The sequence below is a fragment of the Gopherus flavomarginatus genome, chromosome 3 (assembly GCF_025201925.1).
Source record: "Gopherus flavomarginatus isolate rGopFla2 chromosome 3, rGopFla2.mat.asm, whole genome shotgun sequence".
Lineage (NCBI taxonomy): Eukaryota > Metazoa > Chordata > Testudines > Testudinidae > Gopherus > Gopherus flavomarginatus.
Genome location: NC_066619.1, coordinates 58893395 through 58918710, shown reverse-complemented (window position 1 = coordinate 58918710; position 25316 = coordinate 58893395). Strand labels below are relative to the sequence as shown.

The 25316-nt window shown below is 41.0% G+C and overlaps 1 protein-coding gene across 3 annotated transcripts in view; it reads right to left on the bottom strand.

The window, feature by feature from the left end:
* Window positions 1–3995: 3995 nt before the first annotated feature.
* Window positions 3996–25316, bottom strand: part of ADGRV1 (adhesion G protein-coupled receptor V1) — a 447886-nt gene continuing 426565 nt past the window's right edge. For all 3 annotated transcript variants that reach the window (XM_050943853.1, XM_050943852.1, XM_050943851.1), the window contains 3 exons: window positions 13473–13664; window positions 12129–12306; window positions 3996–4433 (listed from right to left, as the gene is read on the bottom strand). In XM_050943853.1, coding sequence (XP_050799810.1) covers window positions 4315–4433; window positions 12129–12306; window positions 13473–13664 — 489 coding nt within the window. In that variant the 3' untranslated portion in view covers window positions 3996–4314. The remainder of the gene's footprint in view (window positions 4434–12128; window positions 12307–13472; window positions 13665–25316) is intronic.

Here is a 25316-nt window from a genome sequence, read left to right as displayed (position 1 = left end):
AATTGTTCCTAATTTATACCAGTGTTACTGAAAGCAGTATTTTCTGCAATAGCCCAACGTACACAACACTGATTATGATGGTTAAATCAATGGAAGCTACATGCATTATCTGATGGTAGAATCTGGCACTAAATTGACTCAGTCTTCCACTATAATCCCCGTTTATTGAGTCAATCGTACAAAATTATGCTTTGTGTTAAGTCATTAGTAGACAGATGAGAAATACCTGCATTGTCCAATACTTATCTTAAGTAACTCAGTAAGAACACACTTCGGGGTAAAACTCTAGTATATAAAGTTTCTGGCTAAGAATAACAGTTTGTAATACTAGAAGACCACATTTTTCAATGTGCAAATCTATGGGCTTGCAGGATACAAGTCAGTGACAAATCTGGTCCCAGGATGTTAGGGGGATCTAGGGCTTGTATGGCATGGGCAAAAATTAACTAAATTATCAATCTCTGAAAATTAAAAATAATATTCTGGACATTTTTAAATGGCTGTGGGAGAACATTCACTGAAGTCAATGGATTTTGGATTTACATCAATGAAGGTAAGATCAGAATCTTGCCTAGTGACTTTCTTTAAGAAGTTTCCTAATAGGATTTTGTGCCCTAGTTAGCAAAACAATAATACTTACTTTATTTATTTACTTGTCTGCTCAGCAAGACTCTGATGCACCAGCCAATTCAAACATCCTTTAAAAAATGTGAATACTCTATCAGGTCTATTATTATGCTCTTGATTCAACATGTAAATCATCATAAACGTCTAAAAAGCATCCCGCATTGTGTATGCTTATGTTCACTATGCCAATATATTTAAGTAGAGTTTGGAGGAGGGATGAGATGCTTTTACATGAGTTAGCATGAAAATAGATGTTTTTCTTCCAGCTGCCTAGAAAATTTGTACCTGGGCATAAACTGCAGCTCCTCTTGCTCTTTCAGACCCAAAGGATAAGCTCCCAGGGGAACAACCAGGGGCTCTTTCTACATCTAAGAGAAGGGATGATCTAAACATGAGTCTCTCAGTTTTGTTCATGTACAATGATGGAGCAGATGGGTTGAAATTTAGTCCATTCATTTTACATGAGTAGCTGTCTAACTATGTATTCATTCATCTGGTAGAATCTAAGAGCTACTTATAGTCTGCATCAGGTTTTAAATACTGGCTGGGATCAGAGCACCAGCAGAAGCAATGACTCTTATCAATTTGAAGTCACTTCAGCTGTAAAGCTGCTCCTAACAGAGTCTGGCTGTCTGACATATCTGAAGAGGAGCATGCAGCTGCAGTGCTTTGAGATGAATCTTCGTTGTCTTTCGGGTACTCAGCGAACAGCAGAAGTAAGCCGATAGAGTTTCATGCTATTAGAAAATAGGATTTCCCCCCATTTGCATTTTCTCCCAAATCATTGAGTCTGCGATGGCAAAATAGATTAGCCTTGTGATCATAAACCCTACCAACATCACCAGTGGCTACAAATTCAAATTCTGCAACTAACATCACCATACCAGCTTCTTCCAAAAATACTGATGCATTTACAGTGAACTCATAACTAGGCCCATTGAGCAACATATCAAAGTGACACAAGATGTCAGCACTGATGGTTGTGAGTCAAAATCAAACAAGCATTCTTCTTTTATAAGCTTCCCACGTGTGTGGTTGCACGTACTGCAAGCCAGTAAAACATCTGTGACTGTACTAACTCCTTTGCAATTGAGCAATCCTTTGACCATAGTGTCACAATCATCCTCCAGAACTATATTTTGGACAGATGCGAAGTATCTGCATTGGCCAATACTCACCATAAACTGACCCAGTAAGAACACAAAACTCCTTCAACTGCTGGTTTTCCTCCATAACAAAAACATGTATATTATCATGACAAGCAAACTGTACACACTTGGTTTTAATTGAATATGGGTGTATGAGGGTCTCAGTTTAACAGCATATTTAAGAGACACAAGCACATAGAATAGCAAGCTCCCCCCTTTGGCAGTGTCTACATATATGCTAACAGTGAAGAAATATAAATCCCAAAATATGTATAGAGCGTTCTCTAGGTTGCAGAGCATTATCCATTGTGGCTGGTCCCCCAGCAAGTTGCCTGATGAATGTTTAGGTAGCATGCACCAAATTTTTAAGACTGTCCCCACGGTACCTAGCTTAGGAGCATGTGTTGAAGTCTCATTGACTTTAATAGCTCTTAATGGGTGCTTAAATTCTGTCCTGAATAAAGAGGCTTTCCTGAATTGGGGCCCAAATCAGAGGTTCAAATTCTCCATCTGCGGTATTGCCGTTGACTTCAACAGTACCAGGATTTGGCCTTCAGTCCGTATTTGCTTTGTTGTGTGGAGAACACAAGAGCAGTGGACAAAGGAACTGGCATCCAGAGAACTTAAGACACTGCTCAACAAAATGCATGTTTAAATTTAGGCATGAGCTTAAATCCTATTAACTTCAGCTGAAGGGTTCACATTTTCTAGGCTGTATATTCACACTGAAGAGTAATTGGCTTCAGCAAAACAGGGAGACACACCTACTCCCTGCCCACTGTACTACCAGATATGTATGTGTCATTGATAAAGGACAGTATTTACATTTATTTAGTTATGAAAATCATAGAATAGATTCCTTTATTTCTGATCAATTGCAGAACCATAGTCAAGGTACACTTATTCTGGCCCTGTAATTACCGCTCCTCCACTCTGCCCACAGTCTCAGCCAGGGCTATTTCTCACATCTGAAAATTTGATTAAAGGTATGTATTTTTCACTTTCACACTTCTCCAAGAATGATTGAAGTGATGGTGCTCATACTTCCCACAATAATTTCCTTCTTGGAGGAGACCAAACATGCAAAAGTTCAGAAAGCAGAAGTTCAGAAAGTTTTAAGCATATGCAAATATGGGATTATCATGGAAGCTGGACAACAATACCTGTTAACAACAGCAGGATATACCAGACAAACATTATAACAGCTAATTTATTTCTTTTTTATTTAGGAACAAATGATAAAGGTTACACTTTAGTAAAAGATCCCAGACAGCCCTCTTAAAGACAGTTTTATTGGCAAGGCCTTTGATGTCACTCAGTTACACAAAATGCAATTATAAAATGTACTATTTCAAATTAAAATTCCCGTAAGTGTTCCCATATTACAGGTTTCTTTTAAAAAAGAGCACTTGTTGCTCAGAGCTTTCCCAATATAAAGCCTTCAGGCAAGTCTCTAATATGTGAAAGGCTTGTTTAGAACTTACACTACTTCCACAATACACCATTTAAACAAAAAATGTTCTGTGGAGAACTACTTCGGCCTTCCTGTCTAATGTTTTTTTCAGCTTCTCTGTGCAGTAACACACAATTAGTGATTCTTATAAGGTTGTTCAGCTTCCCCTTCTGAATACTCAGTTGCTTCCAGTATGTCTTGTTCAGAGGAAAACACCAGCCGTCCCACACTCCCCTGGCCGCTTTTTTGTATGCAGGTTTGCAATTCTAGGTTACTTATCTGACCCTCTTGTAATACAATTCTTAACCCTTAAACCAGCTAGACGACCCTCTATACAGAGACGATTAGATAACTCCATTCATTGAAATCCCTCCTACAGATTTTCTGCTGGTGTATGAGAAGTAATTTAGTTTAAAAAAACAAAAGCAAAAACCCAACAGCAGTGTGACAGAACCATCAAGATATACATACACCTACTGAGTGATCTTTTAACTGTCCTATATCTCTCCTTCTATTTGTTCTGACCCTCACATGTTGTGTCATGTCAGAATTTAAATTGTAAGATCTCTGGAGCAAGCACTGTGTCTTTACTTGCTTCTGTGACGCTCACAGTTGTTAGCTCTCAAAAAACAAAGAACATGTTACAGGGAGGGACTGTGTCAATAAAATCCTCTCCTGCTCAACTATAATTGACCACCTCAACTTCCAGTTCCAGAAATATTATTTTTCACTTGGACAATCCTCAGACACAAATAACAACAGACGTGTTTATATCAAACAAATTCTACTGGGTTTATTAAATGGTGTTACACATAAAGGTTAATTAAAAAAAATCTACACTTCATGGAATATGTGCATCCACTCAGAGGATACAAATCTGGGCCAACTTCCATTGAATCTGTTGATGGTCAGTCACTGTAAAAATGTACAGGTTATTTTCCGATATACAAAAAGAAAACCTACCATTCTCTTTAATCATTCAATACAGCTCACAGCACTCTACCACACAGCTGCATGTAGTGTTTTAGTGCAAAAGGAAATACAAATATAAAAAGATGGAGATTTGAATAAAAAAAAACAGTGGTGTTAGAGGTGAGTGTCTGCTATGGGTATTCTTCTAAGTTCTACAATCTGTGAGTTAGCCATGCTGCCTCCATCCTGGCTGCCATGGTAGGAATCATTATCACTGATATTGAGGCCTGCACCTGAAACACAAAGCCAAGAAAAAAACAATGAGAACTGAAGACTGAAACAGCAAGGATGAGATCATATCCTGTTAAACAGGGAAACCTGCCCTACTTCTCTATTCTTATTACAGCAGCTCTTCTCCTCCCCCACAAAAGTACAGCAGATTTTCTGATATGGTCTATAGCTTTGCACCCACAGACTGTAGGCTCATTTAATTGAGACACATCTCTGCACCTACACTTGTTCATGCCTTTGCCTGCAACGTAGGTCACTTAAATGTCTCAGTACCTGATTGATGGTGTGAACAGGTACTCAGATGTCTACCTGGCAGTCTCTGTTTCCCTGACATCACATGCATAAATGGAAGCCTCGTTCAGGTTCCGCTCAAAATTTGACCCACAGGAGTTTTTTCTTAGGTGATTCATTTCTAGTGGTGGAATCTACCATATGATGCTAAAACGATAATTTAAGTTGTTTCAATAGGGTTCTACTTTCAACATGACCAAAAGGGCAGGTTAAATATCCTTCCTTAACTCTCCCTGCTTAAATCTACAACTGGAACTGGATAATGCATTGCGCTTTTCCTCCAGTGCAAGGTAACACTGTAGTAAACAAAGCATAAATATGAACAGCTCTTATTTGGGCTTTTTGGGACTTGAGATTCAGATTTATTCAGAACTGCACATCAATGAAATTAAGTGTGATAATTCCAAAACAGATTAACACCAGACATTACTTTCCAGTGAAATCTGTTACAAATAGCCAACGGCTAAGGAAAATTACACAGACTGGGCAAAATCCAGGGACTCCAGTGATTGCAAAGGAGTTACACCAGGAATGAGATTTGGCTCACTAGGTTCTGAAAATGTGCTCATGAAAGCCACAATTTCCAATTTTTCAGGCTAAAATATTTTAAGAAATATAAATCAGTTGTAAAGCTGACTTCTTGCTCTTCAATCCCTAGCTGGCATCCTAGGCTTTAGAATGTTTAGGAATGGAAAGGTTGTGGATCAACAGTTTTCCTTTTAAGTTTCAGAAGGTGCCTCATATCTTTTTAGGTCACCAGATGTTCTCTCCTTTAGTAAGTTTCACCATGCACTTCCAAATAGGAAACTGGAGGGGCGAGTGGGGGCACTGAATATAGGAAATGGGAAAGATCAAAGATAGTCAGGCTGTGATATGGAGAAGGACTTAGAAGGAAGCAAAGTGACAGGTTTACTTTTGCAAGAAGGTATAATACTCTGGGTGTGTGATACCTGAATTCATTCAGGAGGGAGATCACCATCAAGCAAGGGAGGTGTAAAAAGCTGTCTGATGGGGGCAAGATATACCATAATGCTAGCTGTGGAGGAGTTTAGACTCTGAATTAGCGAAGTTCTTAATTTGAGGAGTAGGTCTATTGAAGCCCGTGTGCCTACTCCCACATTTAAAGTTAGATGTGCTTGAAAGGCAACACATATAAAATAAATGAAAATTATTTTTTGTACAAAACAATTAGCCTGTAGAATTTATTGCCCCAAGATATCTTTAAGACAAAGAGGTGAGTGACTTTCAAAAAGGATTAGACACTTAAATGGTTAATGAGGATTATTTTACAATGTACATGAACCCTCATGCTTCAGGGCACTAGGTAATCACTAACTGATGGTGTTAGAAATAAATTTCTCTTGCAGGCATGTTATTCTAGAATTGTCCACTGTGGGGGTTTCCTGAAGCATCTAGCACTGGTCACTATCAGAGACAAGATTCTGGACTACATTGACTAATCTGATATTGCAATACTTGCATTCCTAAATGGAACATGGCCAGGCAGCATCCTTTTAGGAAGAAGACAACAGTACTGTTGTGTTTAAAGTAGGTTAATTCCCTTTATAACAATCACTGTTCTGGCAAAATGTTTAGGAATTGATCCTTTTTAGGAATTAGAGTTTCAATGTAACCGGGATACCAAACTACCAAACAGTTGGTCTACAGATTAGTAAAGCTAGGAGTGTTTACAAGACAAGGTTTGCAGAGTTCATTGGGCCAGCTTGTTCTTAGTTTAGGGCACATTTTGCCTCAGAACTAGATGTAATCATTTCAGAGTGAGCATGTTTATCTTGCAAAACCAGCGAGGTCCCTCCAGTGACATCTACTGGTCAAAAGATTTATTCAATGAATCCCAACACTCAGCATACTTTAATAATTGTTCCATATGAAGGGCCCAAGTTTGATCTTACTTAGCTGCCTGCACACGTATCAAGCTTTCACTATAACGTCGGTACACAATTTTGGGTGTATTTTCAACTTGTTATTTTTATCCATTGTACACATTTTCTAGGGGTATTTTTATCATATTATATACACTTACACTATATTCCGTATCCATCACACTTTTATAGTTAATGTGCAATATTAGACATTAAATACAAAAATCAGATGGTAGATATACACACACTTTTACACGTTACATCTTATTTTATGGGATTGGCTGGCTACAGAAATTGGTAGAGTAATATGTCACCAATTGATAGCCATACCTCTAGTGAAAATTTTAGGATTCAATGGAAATGAGTCCTTGGTCCTAGTGGAACCATGTCCCCCATCCACTATTTCAACTAGCACCTCTGTTAGCAGTGACAGAGGAGAAGCCAATTGAATGGGCAGGGATATCACCTTCTCCTCCTTTTCTCACCTTTTGACTTGTTCCTTTCAGACTGGATATGAGGTGAATTGGTGAGGCAAGATGGGGGAGCTAACATTGCCATTGCCTGTACCATCACTGTGGATAAAAAGGACTTTTCCCTACAAAGAGTTTATCCAGCATCTTTCAGAAATGCTAAACAACTGAACATTTCAGCCAATATTTTCAAAAGTGACTTCTAGTTTTGGGTTCCCAATCTGAGACACTGAGTCTCAAATTGAGCACGCAAAATGACGGCAGCCAAAATTAGAAGACTGTTTTGAAAATGTTGACCTGTTCTATACTATACTCAACAAATTATCATGGGAAGCGTACATGGCGTTATGTGTTGTATTTTAATAATAAATTTACTTTTCAAATTATTTTTGATTTTGGAGGTTATTTTAATTATTAATGCAGAAGGGCCAAATTCAGGCTGGCAGTGAACAAAACTGCACTAAACATTGCAAATGTGGGTCATAAACCTCCCTACCGTGGTTCTGTCATCACTTGATAATCTCAGGCAGGGCAGGCTCCAGGCACCAGTGCAGGAAGCAGGTGCTTGGGGCAGCCAATGGAAAGGGGCAGCACGTCGAGGTCTTTGGCGGCAATTCAGCGGCGGGTCTCTCAGTCCCTCTTGGAGGGAAGGACTGGCTGCTGAATTGCCGCCGAAGAATGAAGCAGCGTGGTGGAGTTGCTGCTGATTATCTTTTTTTTTTTTCCCTTCGCTGCTTGGGGCGGCAAAAAAGCTGGAGCCACATCTGATCTCAGGTGTAATGTGGTGGTGCAGGGGTAGGCAACCTATGGCACGGGTGCCGAAGGCGGCACATGAGCTGATTTTCGGTGCCACAACACACTGCCCAGATCCTGGCCACTGGTCTGGAGGGCTCTGCATTTTAATTTAATTTTAAATGAAGCTTCTTAAACATTTTAAAAACCTTATTTACTTTACATACAACAATAGTTTAGTTATATATTACAGACTTATAGAAAGAGACCTTCTAAAAATGTTAAAATGTATTAATGGCACGCGAAACCTTAAATTAGAGTGAATAAATGAAGACTCGGCACCCCACGTCTGAAACGTTGCCGATCCGTAGTAGTGCTCATGAGCCAAAAGTATGGTCTGCCCTGACTTCTGAATGACCCCTATAAACAGATCTATTCCCCAAACAGCTTATTCATACCACAGGCAAGAGAAGGAGGAAGGAACGAAACTGTGCATGAGGCCTGTTTTAGAGGCTTTTATGTGTTGAACCTCCCTTGGGCCCAGAGGGCGTGACTTCAGTAGAATGTCACCGAAAAGGAGGGGCGGGAGTGTTTGTGATTGGTGGGAATATGGTTGGAACTGAGAGGTCAGTAAGGCTAGCATGCAGCTCCAGCATTAAAATTTATGCCTAAGGAGCAATGCTTAGGAGTAATTCACTGCTTGAGGCCAGCATCCACTGATTTTCCCCTTCATCCTATCCCTTTTTGACTACATTCCACCCTTACATAACATGTGGAGATCCAGGGGCTTACTGCTTTCTAGCCAGGAGGACTGAAGTGTAGCTGTGCTTAAATGGGAGTCACTTTAAAATGGTTTTATATCTTAATTACTCTAACCCCATGTATTAGAGTGAATCAGTCTGACAGAGGAGGGGCTCATTAAGCTGTCAAGATGAGCTTGAGCACTAAAAAAGGAATCAGAGGCAAAATGTGATCTAGCTCAAAATGAATGGGTGTTATTAGATAATTAATGTAATTAGCAATAACTAATTATGGAATAATTATCCTTATTCAGTGGAAGCATAGTCCTTTGATTTATTATGAAAGCCATAAAAGAAACAAAATAAAACAAACCATTAAAGCCAACCAATTACTAGCAGGAAACAAACAAGGTTTTAGCATCAATCAACAGGCAGTACATTTTTTCATATTATTTTTCCTGGAGTAATCTTTCCTTAATCCCTTGCACAGAGCTGAAGCTCATGGAATTATGCAAACTACATGATACGGTACCCAATTTCTCTGCTTCCCTGGCACAATGCTGCATTGGAGCCAGCTTAACTGACCACTGGAGAATTCCCCCATAGTGGAATCCTTGGGTGACTTAGACTCACCATAGTGGCTCCTATTGTATTCCTTCCAATACAGGGGGCCTGGCTAGTGGAAAGGGGACATAGCTGGGTTTTCTTAGGTTCAGCAATTCCTGGCTGACAAACCACTCCTGAGATCACTGGCAGCAAGCATAAATTAGAGAAACCTTCAGGTTGCTCTGAATTATTCTGGTATGAAGTCCAGAGGTGTTATAAAGACATCTTTGCACATTCTCACGCTGAGCAGTCGGTCAGGATCTGAGCCATTATTTCTAGCATGACTACGGCTACCTGTAGAATTTTCTGGATTGACAATCTTGGGGAATGAAGTCTTCTACTTATCCTTAGACCAGGTAAAACAAAGGCAGCAAGAGTGCAAACTTCCCCACCCCACTAAAATGCCTCAACCTTTTTCTAAAGGGGCTACCAGAAATGCACTGTGCAGTACAGGGTAATATGAACACCATGTTCATGCAATCTTAGGTCATTCTCTTGAGTCTGCAGAAAGGTTGTCAGATAGTATCTAATAACAACCAAATAGAAATCCTTTTCTTAATAACCTCAAATGTGCCATTTCTTAAAAGTCTCATTTGAAAATGTATCTTTTCTCCTTTGCCTGCATCTTTTAATTGCTCTCTCGTTGTTTATCCCCGTAATTGTATTATTTAACTCTGCCATGCATTTTGGATTAAGTGTGATGGCCCACAGTCACAAAGTCTGGATCCTCATTCAAACTGTTCTCTTCAGGGTTTTCCTTGGGTACATTAGACAGGTGGGGACAGTTCAGATCTTGATTTGATTTGAATCTGGATCTGATTTATCTAGCTATTTTTATGATCTCCATTACTGGAGTTTTCTTAAAGCCTGGAGGTGTTCAGAACCAAGGTCTTGGCTCAAACTCATCTCTCATATAAAATAAAGTAGCGCTGAACTAAGGCAAACTATTCTTACTGTTGGTTAATAAACCACCATCACATTAAACCCCTGCTGTTCTCAAATTGGAACTGATGTTTTAAGGCCCACTCCTGAACACTCTTTACTATTGAACATTGTGATTACTGCTGTGAATGGCCTCGCTGACATCAATGCAGCTGCACAAAACAATAAGCACTATTATTGGTAGAAAGCATGTGCAACGTCTAACCATCTAACCCATAATGATGAAAGGCTCCATTATTATCAGAGATCGTAGTTTTCAGTGATGAAAAAACAAAATTCTCTGATAAAAAAACATAAAATCCACAATTTTCCACCACTAAAATGAAATGCTTCACAATATGTATAGGTATCAGTTGAACATGATGTTTTATTGATATACAGTAGAACCCCAATTATTCGAGCCTCCGTTATCCAGCTCTCAGTATTAACTGAACCACCAGCTGCCCAGGATGGACAGTGACTGGGGCTTGGGCGGTCAAACCCAGGAGACTGAGTAATGGAGGTTCAGATAAACAGGGTTCTACTGTATGTTTTTATTTTTTCACAAAATTGTAAAAACTAAAGATTCTCTGCAAAAATGCAAATTCCATGTTTTTCCACGGCAAATGGATTTCTAGGATCCCTGTTTATTACCAATCTTCTGTGTCATTCAGTTTCCCATAAGATTATTTTAAAAGCATATAGAAGGAAAAAATAAAACAAAAAAAAAAGGCCATGAATTTTTTAAACGAATGCCTGAAGCCAGTGGGAGCTGCCAAGTGCTCAGAATTTTTGAAAATCAGGCAACTTATTCAGATGCCCAATTATGGATTTAGGAATCTAATTTCAGGTGCCCAATTTTGAAAATCTTGGTCATAAACTTTACTAACTGCCATGGTAATTAGCAGTAGACTGGGTGACAAAATAAAAGTGTGCTGCAAAATGTCCAGTAGAAATGAACATGTCCAGAAAATGAACAGCAGAGTGGACAATGTAAAAAAACTACCACTGAAAAATGCAAAGTTAGTGACAATCTATACAAACATAATTTGGTTGCTTTGTGCCTAACCCCTAAAATCATCTTATAATTCCCTTTTTCATAAAAAAATCAATTGGCTTGCTATAGTTTTATAAAACAAAAACAAGTTAAGTGGCACCAGCAGAATGTGTATCTCTGTGTATTTATTGTAACATTGGCTGTTTATTTGGAAGCTGCACTGAATTAAATGTGGAGGACTTTCTCAAGAACAGAAAGGAACATGAACACTTTTAAATGGTTGGCGTTTCACATACACAAGACTAAAGTAAAGGGTCCCCACTGTTGGGGTACACTTTTTAATTAAATTGGAAATGTGAAACTATTCAAGGGCAGTTCAGCTTTAATGTACATATACTTTGAATATACTGCACCATATATTAGGAATTTAAATGAGAGAATACTATTTAAAGCTTAACTTTTGAGGGATCAAGCCAATCTCCACTGAAGTTAATGAGAATCATTCCACAGAGTTTAATAGGAGTTGGATTGAGTCATAAGACAGTATGAATATACTTAATAAAACAGCTGAAACCTGGTGAAGGGAGAGGGTCCCAGAGCCCAGGCTCCAGCCTGAACCTGAACATCTACACTGCTTTTTTCAGCCCCACTGCGTAGGCCCTGCAAACCCAAGTCCGTTGACTCGCTGCTGTGGGGTTTGTTTATTTATTTGGTTTTACTTTGCTATGTAGACTTATGCCTAAAGTATTTGGAGAAAAATGTTAAACTTTCAACCTTTCCTGGCTTCTGTTGGTTTGCGTCACAGGCTTAATGTTATTCAAATGATGCTTTTGTAAGCCTATTTCCCTTTGTTATTTCAAGTAACATGGTCATTATTCTTAGTTCATAGAATAACAGTTCACACCAAAACAAAAATGTTCTAGATTTGCACTGGCAATCAAGAACGTGTTAGCAGCAATTGGATCTTCCCTTTTAGTGACTCCCTGGGAAACTGTTATGTTAGGACAAAGCATAGCATACAGGCTTCTAGAAACAAAGAAAAAAAACTGCTACTCACCAGTTTTTAAAGCAAATATTAAGTCATCAAACTCCTGTGATTCCTCATCAGCCACCAATAAGCCATTACTAAATCCTCCAGAAGCGTTGAAGGCATTCCCATTTTGAGGGCTCTGTTTAAAAGAAGCACTGGCCTGACTAGCTGGCCGCAAGGATGCCCTCTCCCAGTCTGCTGGCACCTTAAATGAGTTAAAAAGTCTCAAAGTTGCAGTTACCATCAAAGCTATAGTACATGAATAGTCCTGTCTGTCTACATTCTTAACCAGCCCCTCATCACTACAGTATCTGAATGGTTTGAACCCAGGACTATGCAGGATCAGGGAAATTGTAATGGGCTCTTTTGTGCCTCTTCCAGGGGAAAGTCTAGTTCAATGTTTTTCTTTTTAAAATGACTGCAATTGATTACAAGTAATTTAGCTTTGTGTCCATTATGGATTAAAAAAGTAATCCAACTTTTCCCTATATCTGAACATTCTCCTCAGGTACAAAGAAGTTCCCACCGAAGTACTCTAAAATTCCATTCAAAATCTCTTTGTTTGTTCTTTCTTTGAATGTCAACATTGTTGCCTTTCCCCCTCTCCTGAGACCCTCCAATACAGTCTTTCCTCTCCATACCATCAAAGATCCTCTATCTTCCGCTTCATACAACCCTTCATTGGCGTCCCACTCATCCTTCCTCCCGTCCCATGACAATCTTATTTATCTGTTTAAGTAATTCATCTTCACAATATTATGTGCCTTTGAAAATGCTGGGGCAGAGCTTGGGAGTACATCCCATCAGCCACCTAATTCTAAACTAGAGCTGGCCAGAAAACAGAATTTCTGTCCCAGAAAAAAAATTGAGTTGAATTGTTTTTGTTTTACATAACTCAATATGTGATAAATCCATAAAGATCAGAGGTGAAAACCTGCCCGTACTGAAGTCAACAGGAGTTTTGCCATGGACCTCAATGAGGCCAGGATTCACCCCACAATTACAGTAATTTGGGAAGTATTTTATGTTGACTGTGACCTACTTTTCAAATACGCAATCTGTGGCTAACAAGCAATGTAAAAAAACAACAACCAGGGAAAACTGATCTATAGATCTGATGTTACTGGAGAGCTGTAATTCACAGAAGCACTACCATGCCTGAGAATAGCAACTTTTATTGTACAAACTAATGTCATTATATATAGAATTATATAATTGAGACATGAAGCATGAAAACAAATATAATCTCACCCCGGCAATTCACAGGTGGTCATCTCACATCTATGTATATCACTGTTTCCCCATTCAGCTATACAACTGGCCTCTTTACAGTAAGTATGATAATGATTATGAGGTATAGAATACAGGTACCTCTTCCATAGCACTGATCAGGTTCTGCGTAGACTTGCTGATCTCTCCTCCTGCTGGGGGCATCCCACTGCCATGTGTGAAAAAGGCAGAGCCTGGGCTTGTATGTCCATTCATATCTATGGTGTAACTTGCTTTCACAGGGCAACAAAGCTGGTTGTGTAGGATAAAATACACCACAAAGACATAAAGGCCCTGGGGAAAAAGAAAGCAGCAATGAAATGAAGCAACCCTAGACTGGGAACACAGGGTCATGACAAGATTCTACATGCTGTAGCAGATGCCTCCTATAACTCCAACAGCCAATGGTTCATATGATTGGGATATGATACACTGAGAAGGTTCATTGTAAAACACAGGTTTAGAAGTTAACAGAAAATGTAATCTTATGTCTGGAGGCCTCCAGTAATGGGTCATTAAAAATGAATATCTGGTTTAACCCACCCCATTGTGAAGCCAAGATCACAGCAAAAAAACAAGTTTCACAACTATCACAACAGTGAGAAAACAGATTTAGGGACTGCTTTCCAATGGAAATTGGCAACTGCTGACCACTTATTTTATTCTGCCAGCCACTATTTTTTGTTCTCTTATTGACCTGCTGGCTCCTTACATTCCTGCCCTAATATCAATCTCATGCAAACTGCATTGCTGCCATCATTGATATCACGCTGCAGTTTTAAAAGAAATTCTCCAGTGGCTTTCATTTATGATTTTTACAAGAACCCTCTGTATGTCTCGGTGGCTCTTCTTTAAAACTTGCTAATTTTGACCTTTAAGTTGAGCCAACAAAAAGTGTTAAAACTGTGTCTTTTGTCTGCACAGAAATCATATCATTTAACTTTTGGGAATGAAATCTGACTCTCTCTTTCTGGTCTGATTGTTAAATTATATGAATACTGGGGGCGCAGGAGGGAACAACTTGTTAAATAAAGAAGAGATCTGCAGAAAGGAGAATTCAGGAAGGCTTCCTGGTATTGAATTTGCATTGTTTTAATGGCTTCTTCTGTCCTCAGGATTATGAAAAAACTAAATAGGACAAGTCATTTGAAATGTACCCTGGAGGCATGAAACTTGTAACTGAGATTATAAATAGTAAATGAGCTTTCATTTAGCCTCTTATTCTCGGGCATTTCTAATGTTTGCAACTTTAAATATGAAACGAGACTGGGAACACCCAGTTTCTGCATGTATGCACACCCACGCGACAGACTGACTGAAACCACACTTTATCAGAGTCACAGATTCATAGATTTGAAGGCCAGTAGAGACCCTTATGATTATCAGGGCCTGATTAAAGACTTTTAGAGCCCTACGCACTATGGAAATTGGGGGGGGGGCGCTACCTACCTTAGACTAGACAAAGAGGGCCCAAGCCTGTGGGGTTGCTGCCCTCTCCATAAGAATGCGGTGTGGGGGGGCATGTCCTGTATGCAGCTAGGGGCCTGCTCCCAATCCCATCTATTCCTGAACTCAGGCTCTGCTGCCTGTAGGAGTAGTATCCCCAGCCCTGCTTCTGCCTCTGGGCTCGTCTTGCCTCAGGCCTGGTAGGATCTGAGTCCAGCTGGGGCGGGAAAGTTGCTTCCTGCACCATTGATGGTGGTTGCAAAACCTAGTGGCATTATGACCCTGTAAGCCAGGTCACAACACTACTCACTCACTCTAAAGTTTTGCTTTGTTTTGTTTGTGGGTGCAGTTATGTATAAAAAAAAACTCTGCACTTGTAAATTTCACTTTCATGATAAAGAGATTGCACTGTTTTTCATTTTTATAGTGCAAATATTTGTAATAAAAATAATAATATAAAGTGAGCAGTGTACACTTTGTATTCTGTGTAGCAACTGAAATCAATGTATTTGAAAATGCAGAAAAACATCTAAAAATATTTAATAAATTTCAATTGGTATTCTTTTGTTTAACAATGCAACTAAAACTGCAATTAATCATGATTAATTTTATCATGATTAATTTTTTTAATCACGTGAGTTAACTGCGAATAATGAACAGCCCTAGTATAAAGCATAAAAAGGTATGTTGAAGCAATTCTAAGAAGAATTGATGATAGTAAAATCATTGCACGCCAGAGTTCAGACAGTCTATAGAAATTCAATCTCTAAGAACCCATTCATAAAAGTTGCACACATATTTTATGTACCGTTTGCATTTTTCAAAAAGAATCTGCATATTGAAAATGACTCACATGAAAACTGCGCACTCCCTTCCAATCGAATTGAAAGGATATAGGATTTTGCTGTGGAGGGCCAAATTCTGCCAGGCCCTGCCATATGTCCTGCCAATGGACACTCTGACAGAAAAACCTGATATGATGCAAAGTGCCACTGAGGATTGGCAGTCAACTAGCGCTGCTGCAAAAGCAGATGGAGCTGGCCAATGTGGGGGCATGATTAGGTAACTATGGTGCCCCAGTGGAAACTAAAGCTGCCTCCTATACAGAAATTTCAAGGGAAAACAGGTGGTGGCACTAGCCTGGGTAAATCATCTCAAATGAATTTGCTTGAAACATACTAGAGCAGGCAGATGCAGAAAGGTGCCCTTTGCACTTCCTTCCCTCTTCCCTGTGCCAGCAAGAGTGAATCTGCCTTGAAACATTCTAAGCTTTCCCTGGGCATCTCAAATGGAGTGTGCTCTTCCAACAAGAAAGGAAAGGTCAGTTCAGAACAACTGCTATCCCTCAAGTAACTGATGAATTAATTGGGGATCAGGGAGGCATAGGGAATCCCTGGACACATTCCCTTTCTCCCATGCATACTCCCATGCCAACATGGGGCATGAGTTCCTAGAGTGGCTCCATACCAGCAGAAGATTACCAATTTAGGCTGGAATCTGCCAGTGATGAGAGATCAAGCTCCATTACCAAACCCAAGAATCTAGAACAGAGGCTCTCTCTCTCTCTCTGCAGTGCTGGTACATGGGAGGAGGGGTATCTTTGGAGAGTTTAAGGCGGGAGTACAGGCTGCAAACAACAGCAGGCAGTATGGTTGTTTTGTGCACTGCACTGCACAGCCCAATTCCAAAGGAGAGCAGTGACATAATTATGTGACTATGGAGCCCCAGAAGAGATTAAAGCTGCCCTCACTGATGTGGCAGGTGGCTGCTTGCTGCTCCTTGTCAGCCCAAGCCTCCAGCTCAACTTATTCCACTATATGAATTATATTTTTAAACATTTAAATTGCAGAAGTAGCTGGAGGTCTTGATCTGGGATCAGCGCCCCATTGTGCTAAGCAGTGTATGAATGAATAGAACAAAGACAAGTCCCTTTTCAGATATCTCATAGTTAAGGCTGGGTGCAACAGGTGGGTGAACAAATAAGTGGATGTGAAGGACAAGGCAAAAAGATGGGCATATATGCATAAGTAAGTAGGTTTGGTGGTCACAGTGGGACATTATCCTAACCAGATTAGTAGCTACTATGCAGGTTTAATTCTGAGTGTATTCCAAACACTTGTATCCAGAGGAACTGTTATTATATTAGTCGAGATTCAAAGAGATTGAGAGACCAACCAGCTTCATCTGTACAATTCAACTCTTAAAATAACTCTTCCTTGAGTTACACAGTAGTGGGGAACACACAGTGACAATTTACTAGCAGCAGCTAGGCTTCAACACCCCAGGCTTATGGCAACAAAGCATCATTATAGAAGTGCCCCAGCTCTGCTACACTTAAGGTTAAGACCAACTGCTGTTGGCTGGCTACATCTGCCTCATCTATAATTTCAGTACTTTCTTTGTAAGTACACTCTTGGTCCAGAGGGGCTGATATTAATCATACAATAGTTTTAAGGTCAGTGACCTACAGTATTTATTCCCTAATTTAAAACTGTCAGTTATCATCTTGCAAGAGCAGACACAGAGACAAACAGCAGAGATACTTCTCTCAGGACCTGGAAGTCTCTCAGTGTTCTTATGAGAGCCACCAAGCAGCTGTTGCAATCGTGATGGTTATTGTTATTGTTGAAGGCTGGAGTGGAATTTCATTATGTGACATCCAGAGCAGCTTGGTGATGAAATTGCTCCTCTATGTTTTTCCATAATGGATACATAGACTTCTCAGATAACCTTTCTGAGTCAAAGGGCACAGTCAGGTATTAGAAACATGAATCCTGACTCTTAGGCCATGTCTACACTATCACTTATGTCAGCAAAACGTATGTTGCTCCGGGGTGTGAAAAAAAAACCACCCGAGTTTCGCCAGCATAATTAATAGTGTACACAGCGCTATGTCAGTGGGAGAACGTCTCCTGTCAACATAGTTACCGCCGCTCTTTGGGAGTGGTTTACTTATGTTGATGACAGAGTTCTCTCCCATCAGCATAGAGCAGCTATACAAGGGATCTTACAGTGGCACAGCTGTCCTGGTACAGCTCTGCCACTGTAAGCTCCCTAATGTAGACATAGCCTTAGTTCTCTCACCCCTGTGCTCTCACTATTACAACATTGCCATCCAAGCAGAAGCTGAGAAAGCAACTTAAATTATGACTAGGGAAAGCAACACTCCTTGCTATGCATCATTTACAAAAGCATTACTTTCATAGACTCATACATTGCAAGGCCAGAAAAGCCCACTGTGACCATCTAGTCTGAATAGGGTGACCAGATGTCCTGATTTTATAGGGATAGTCCCGATTTTTGGGTCTTTTTCTCCTATTACCTCCCACTCCGTGCCGATTTTTCACACTTGCTGTCTGGTCACCCTAAGTCTGAACTCCTATATAACAGAGGCCATAGAACTTTCCCAAAATAATTCCTAAAGCAGATCATTTGGAAAAACATCCAATGTTGATTTTAAAATGGTCAGTGATGGAGAATCTACTCTGACTCTTGGTAAATTGATCCAATGGCTAATTACTGTATATATTCATTCACAAGCTGAATATTTTTGGTAAAAAAGTGATGCATCAAAGAGCGAGGATTGGTTTATAAACGGGCTACACCAAATTTGGTTATTTTAAACTCTATGGAATCATTGAATTGAATATATAATACATAGTCGTTTTGTTTACCTGGCGTGTCTGCAGGCATGGAGCCCCTCAGTTCCCTGTGGTTGTAGTTTGCCGTTCTGAGCCAATGGGAGCTGTGGGAAGTGGTGCGCAACTTCTGCAGTTCCCATTGGCTGGGAACGGCGAACTGCGGCCACTGGGAGCTGAGGGGCTCCGTGCCTGTGAATGTTCCAGGTGAACAAATGTCCCAACCCGCCAGCGGCTTACCCTGATGGGCTGGGAGCCAAAGTTTTTCAACCCCTGAAATATAGGGTCAGCTTATAAAAGGGTCATACAGTTTTTGCTATTTTTACCTATCCATTTTGTGGAATCGTCTTATAAATGAATGGGCTAATGAATGAATATATACGGTACTCTCATCATTAAAAATGTATGCTTTATTTTCATTCTGAAACTGTGTAGTTTAAATTTCCAGCCCTTTGATTCCTAGCCTTTCTCTGCTAGATTGAAGAGCCCATTATTAAATATTTGTTCCCCATGTAGATACTTATAGACCGCAATCCAGTCACCACTTAGCCTTCTCTTTGTTAAGCTAGATCAAGCTCCTTGAGTCTATCACTATCGGGCATGCTTTCTAATCCTTTAATCATTCTTGTGGCTCTTCTCTGAACCCTTTCCAATTTACCAACATCCTTCTTGAATTGTGCACACAAGAACTGGACATGGTTCTGTACACTGGACCAGCAGTGGTCACATCACTGCCAAATATAGAGATAAATAACCTCTCTCTAGTGCTACTCAAGATTTTGCCAGGATAGCTCTTTTGGCCACAGCATTACACTAGGAACTCATGTTCAGCTGATTATCCACCACAAGCCCCAAATCTTTTTCTGAGTCACTGCTTCCCAGGATAGAGCCCTCCATTCTGTAAGTATGGCCTACATTGTTTGTTCCCAGCTGTATACATTTAGTCATATTAAAATGCATATTGTGTGCTTCCGGCCAGTTTACCAAGCAATCTAAATTGCTCTGAATTAGTGACCTGTCCTCTTCATTATTTACCACTCTCTCAATTTTTGGGTCATCTGCAAACTTCATCAGTGATGATTTTAAGTTTTCTTCCAGATCATTCAGAGGTGACTAGGTCGGGGGCTAGGGGAGCCATGGAGGGTCCAGTGCCGTCCCAGCAGCCACCCAGGTGGAGAGAGGAAGGCGCAGGGACAGAGCTTTTCCGGCGGCTCAGCAGCAGCTGCCCACAGCACCTGCCTGGGAGAGAGCCTGGCTGCAGTGGTGGCGGACTGCCCCCCACCCAGGCTCAGCTTCTGGGGAAAGCGGCTGAGTGAGCCGGAGAGCCCCACATGGGCACATTCGGCCCCTGTCTCCAGAATAGGGTGACCACATGTCTCGATATTATACGGACAGTCCCGATTTTTGGGTCTTTTTCTTATATAGGTTCCGATCACGCCCCTGCCCCGTCCCAATTTTTCACATTTGCAGTCTGGTCACCCTACTCCAGAAGCCGAGCCTGGGCAGGGAGCAGGCTGCTGCCCCTCCCCAGCCAGGCTCTCTCCCAGGCAACTGGCTACGCTGCATGGAGCAGCAACCAGAAGTGGCTTTGTCCCACTCCCCACCTGGGTCTGGCTCTCAGGGAGGGTAGGGGGAAGCCAAACATGTAGGGGGGACCTGGAGCAACAGCGGGTAATGTGGGGTGTGAGAGAGCATAGGGGTCCCAGGCTGCGGGTGGAGTGGGAGGGAGACACGTGGGGAGGTCACATATCCTCTGCTTTAGCTGGTGCCCCCCAGTATGGGGAGGCACCAGTCATCTGGTCACTGATAAAAAAGTTAAATAGCATAGGGCCAAGACTCAATCCATGTGGGACCCCAGTAGAAACAGACCCATTTGATGACAATTCCCCATTTTAAGACTTATTTTAATACCTATTAATTATCTCATTTTAATCTATTTAAGGTGTGACATTTTAATTTTATATCAATCTAGTTTTTTAATCAAAATGTCCTGCGGTACTAAATCAAACACCTTACGGAAGTCTAAGTACATTATGTCAACATTATTACCTCTATCAACCAAACTTGTAATCTTATAAAAAAAATCAATTTAGTTTGACCGAATCTATTTTCCATAAACCTATGTTGATCTGCATTAATTGTATTCTTTTTCTTTAGTTCTTTATCTTGCCAAAGATGGATGTCAGACTGACAGGCCTATAATTACCCAGGTCATCCCGTTCACCTTTTTTTATAAATTGGCACTATATCAGCTTTCTTCTAGTCTTCTGGAACTTCCCCAGTGCTCCAGAACTTATTGAAAATCATCGTTAATGGTCCAGTAAGCTTCTCAACTTGCCTCCAAGAGTTTTAAAAGAGCTGGCCATCTAGACTTTCTGATTTTAAATGTCTAACTTAAGTAGCTTCTGTTAACATCCTCAAGAAATAATAGTGGAATGAAAAAAGTGTTATCACCATATGATGAGATTATATTATCTGTTTTTACTTCCATCTATAAAACAAATATTTGTTGAACACTTTTGTGGTTTTTTGAATTATTATTGACAATTCTTCCATTTCCATCTACCAATGGACCAATACCATTATTAGGATTCTTTTTGTTCCTAATATATTTTTAAAAATTCTTTCTTATTGTCATTAACACTGTTGGCCAGAGATTTCTCTTTGTACCCCTTGCCTTCCCTTATCAATTTTCTACAATTCCTATCTTCTGATATTCACTACTATCAACTTCCCCTTTCTTCCATTTGTTGCATTTATTTATTTATTTATTTATTTATTTACACTTTCCCTCTAAGTCAGTTTGCTTTTTCACCAGCATGGCCTTCTTCCTCAATTGTGGGATTATGATTTTTGGGGCATCTAGCAAGGTGTTCCTAAATGATTCCCAGTTATCATTCAAAACTTTCTGATTAAATTCTTCCTTCCAGCTGATATGGCTCATATTTGTTTTCAGCTTTGTGAAACTTGCACTGTTAAAGCACCAAGTATATATATTATTGGTCTAGACTCCATATTATAAATACGATCAATACATGATCACTTGTATCTAAGCTACCTGTTTTTAATAGACAGAAGAGTCTTGCTAGCTGAAAAAAGGTGGATCCTTCTTTGACTCATTCCCCCAACTGACCCCAGTAAGTCTGGAGTATATGCACTCCACAGATGAGTTGGTGCAGTGATGCTATTTGCTCTCACTGTGGTTATGTATATATTCAAAGGGATTTTAAACATTACCTTCACTACACTTATTGACTGTTGCAAAATCTAAGTGTACTCACTTTGCTTTTGTCAATCAGGTGGTTCTGAATATACAATGCTGAGTTCCAACAGCTGTGAAGACTGAAATGCCCTGCACCAGAGTACATTGACCTATGCCTAATTTTAGCTATAAGTCAAATATTAGTAGCAGCTGATTGTTTGCTTTGATAGAGCATTAGAAAAGTGCACACACCAGTATCGTGTGTAGTGGCAACTTTCACAGTGTTATGACTTTTTTTGAAAAGCACTCCTCAATGACAATGTAAATAAGGGGTAGCAAAGCAATGGATTTTGCTATTGTGTTTGTTATTAATTGCTTTGACCAAGCTGGTACCATTCTCAGTGACAATGAAGTCAACTTCCAGAAGCCAGGTACCCACCTTCTAGCCAGATGCCTAGAATTCCTTGCATACTTTGAATCCAATATGTTTAGGGACATGTGGGCACATGGTCTTTGCTGAGGAGTGAACAGGGAAAGGTTATGCTGCTGGCACTACCAGACCTGCAGCATGATGGAGAATGAAGCAGCAAGTGAACCTGGTAACAAAAGCACCAGTTCAGTGAGGCCAGCCAACTACTCCAGTAGGGGATCAAAGATAAACAGGCACAGGTTAGCAAGGTATTTATGCTGCTCAGGTGTCAGCAGTGCACCTAATGCCATTTTGCTCAGAATTTTGAAAAAATCTGATAAATACAAGGCTGGCCTCACTGTTCTCGAGACCATTCTACATCTTGTGTGCAAAAAATCAATAGTTGCCCAGAGCCAGTGTCCTGTACAAACTTCACAAATTCATGGCTGTATCTCATAAGTTAGTTCTGTGATGTGCAGGGGTGAGGCTGAAACTACTTGAATTTAGAATGAAAAGATTACATGATGAGACTAGTACTAACACTGCTGCTCTGGTGTTGCTTTTTTCATACTGAGAGTGGCTGTGGCAGAAGAGAAGGGAGGATTAGAGGACAGAAGTGCTGGTGCTGCTACTGGTACCCGAAACAGAAAAGCAGCACTACTACCAGCAGAAGAGTAAAATAATATGAATGTGAGGAAAGACAGGCAGTGTCAGCTGGCCTGCTGCCACCACTTTTCTTCTGCATATATAGTGATTCACTGGAAATTGTGGCTGTGATATTGAATTCAGACTGCGCAGCCTGGTTTTTTTTTTTTTTTTTTTTGGCTGTATTGGAGAATACTCTTCATACACTAAATAGAATGTTTCTTATTAAGATGATTCAATACGGGGTGCCTGTCAGGTCTTAAGTGTCAGAGGGGTAGCCATGTTAGTCTGGATCTGTAAAAGCAGCAAAGAATCCTGTGGCACCTTATAGACTAACAGACGTTTTGGAGCATGAGCTTTCGTGGGCGAATACCCACTTCCTCAGATGCATGTAGTGGAAATTTCCAGGGGCAGGTATATATATGCTAGCAAGCAAGCTAGAGATAACGAGGTCAGTTCAATCAGGGAGGATGAGGCCCTGTTCTAGCAGTTGAGGTGTGAAAACCAAGAGAGGAGAAACTGGTTCTGTAGTTGGCAAGCCATTCACAGTCTTTGTTCAATCCTGAGCTGATGGTGTCAAATTTGCAGATGAACCGAAGCTCAGCAGTTTCTCTTTGAAGTCTGGTTCCTGAAGTTTTTTTGCTGCAGGATGGCCACCTTAAGGTCTGCTATAGTGTGGCCAGGGAGGTTGAAGTGCTCTCCTACAGGTTTTGTATATTGCCATTCCTAATGTCTGATTTGTGTCCATTTATCCTTTTCCATAGAGACTGTCCAGTTTGGCCGATGTACATAGCAGAGGGGCATTGCTGGCATATGATGGCGTATATTACATTGGTGGATGTGCAGGTGAATGAACCAGTGATGGTGTGGCTGATCTGGTTAGGTCCTGTGATGGTGTCGCTGGTGTAGATATGTGGGCAGAGTTGGCATCAAGGTTTGTTGCATGGATTGGTTCCTGAGCTAGAGTTATTATGGTGCGGTGTGCAGTTACTGGTGAGAATATGTTTCAGGTTGGCAGGTTGTCTGTGGGCAAGGACTGGCCTGCCACTCAAGGCCTGTGAAAGTGTGGGATCATTGTCCAGGATGGGTTCTAGATCCTTGATGATGCGTTGGAGGGGTTTTAGCTGGGGACTGTATGTGATGGCCAGTGGAGTCCTGTTGGTTTCTTTCTTGGGTTTGTCTTGCAGTAGGAGGCTTCTGGGTACACGTCTGGCTCTGTTGATCTGTTTCCTTATTTCCTCATGCGGGTATTGTAGTTTTGAGAATGCTTGGTGGAGATTTTGTAGGTGTTTGTCTCTGTCTGAGGGGTTAGAGCAGATGCGGTTGTACCTCAGTGCTTGGCTGTAGACAATGGATCGTGTGATGTGTCTGGGATGGAAGCTGGAGGCATGAAGGTAGGCATAGCGGTCGGTAGGTTTTCGATGTAGGGTGGTGTTAATGTGACCATCACTTATTTGCACTGTGGTGTCTAGAAAGTGGACCTCCCGTGTAGATTGGTCCAGGCTGAGGTTGATGGTGGGGTGGAAGCTGTTGAAATCGTGGTGGAATTTTTCCAGAGTCTCCTTCCCATGGGTCCAGATGATGAAGATGTCATCAATGTAGCATAGGTAGAGAAGGGGCGTGAGTGGACGAGAGCTGAGGAAGCGTTGTTCCAGGTCGGCCATAAAGATATTGGCATATTGTGGGGCCATGCGGGTGACCATATCAGTGCCACTGATCTGGAGATATATATTGTCATCAAATTTGAAATAGTTGTGTGTAAGTATAAAGGCACAGAGCTCAGCAGCCAGTTGTGCTGTGGCATCATCAGGGATAGTGTTCCTGGCAGCTTGTATTCCATCTGTGTGTGGGATGTTTGTGTAGAGAGCCTCTACATCCATGGTGGCTAGGATGGTGTTTTCTGGGAGGTGACCAATGCACTGTAGTTTCCTCAGGAAATCAGTGGTGTCAGGAGATAGCTGGGAGCGCTGGTGGCATAGGGTCTGAGTAGAGAGTCCATATATCCAGACAGTCCTTCAGTGAGAGTGCCAATGCTCGAGATGATGGGGCGTCCAGGATTTCCGGGTTTGTGGATCTTGGGTAGTAGATAGAATAACCCTGGTCGGGGCTCTAGGGGTATGTTGATTTCTTCTGGTGTTAGTGTAGGGAGTGTCCTGAGTAGATGCTGTAGTTTCTTAGTGTATACCTCAGTGGGATCTGAGGGAAGTGGCCTGTAGAATTTGGTATTGGAAAGTTGTCTGGCAGCCTCCTTTTGGTAGTCAGACCTGTTCATGATGACAACAGCACCTCCTTTATCAGCCTCTTTGATGATAATATCAGGGTGGTTTCTGAGGCTGTGGATGGCATTGCGTTCTGCACAACTTAGGTTGTGAGGCAAGCGATGTTGTTGTTCCACGATTTCTGCCTGTGCACGCCGGCGGAAGCATTCAATGTATAGGTCCAGACTGTCATTTCGACCCTCAGGAGGAGTCCATGTGGAGTTCTTCTTCTTGTGCTGTTGGTGGGAGGGCACCTATGTATCAGTGCACTGTTCAATGTTGTCCTGGAAGTATTCTTTGAGTTGGAGACGGCGAAAGTAGGCTTCCAGATCGCCACAGAACTGTATC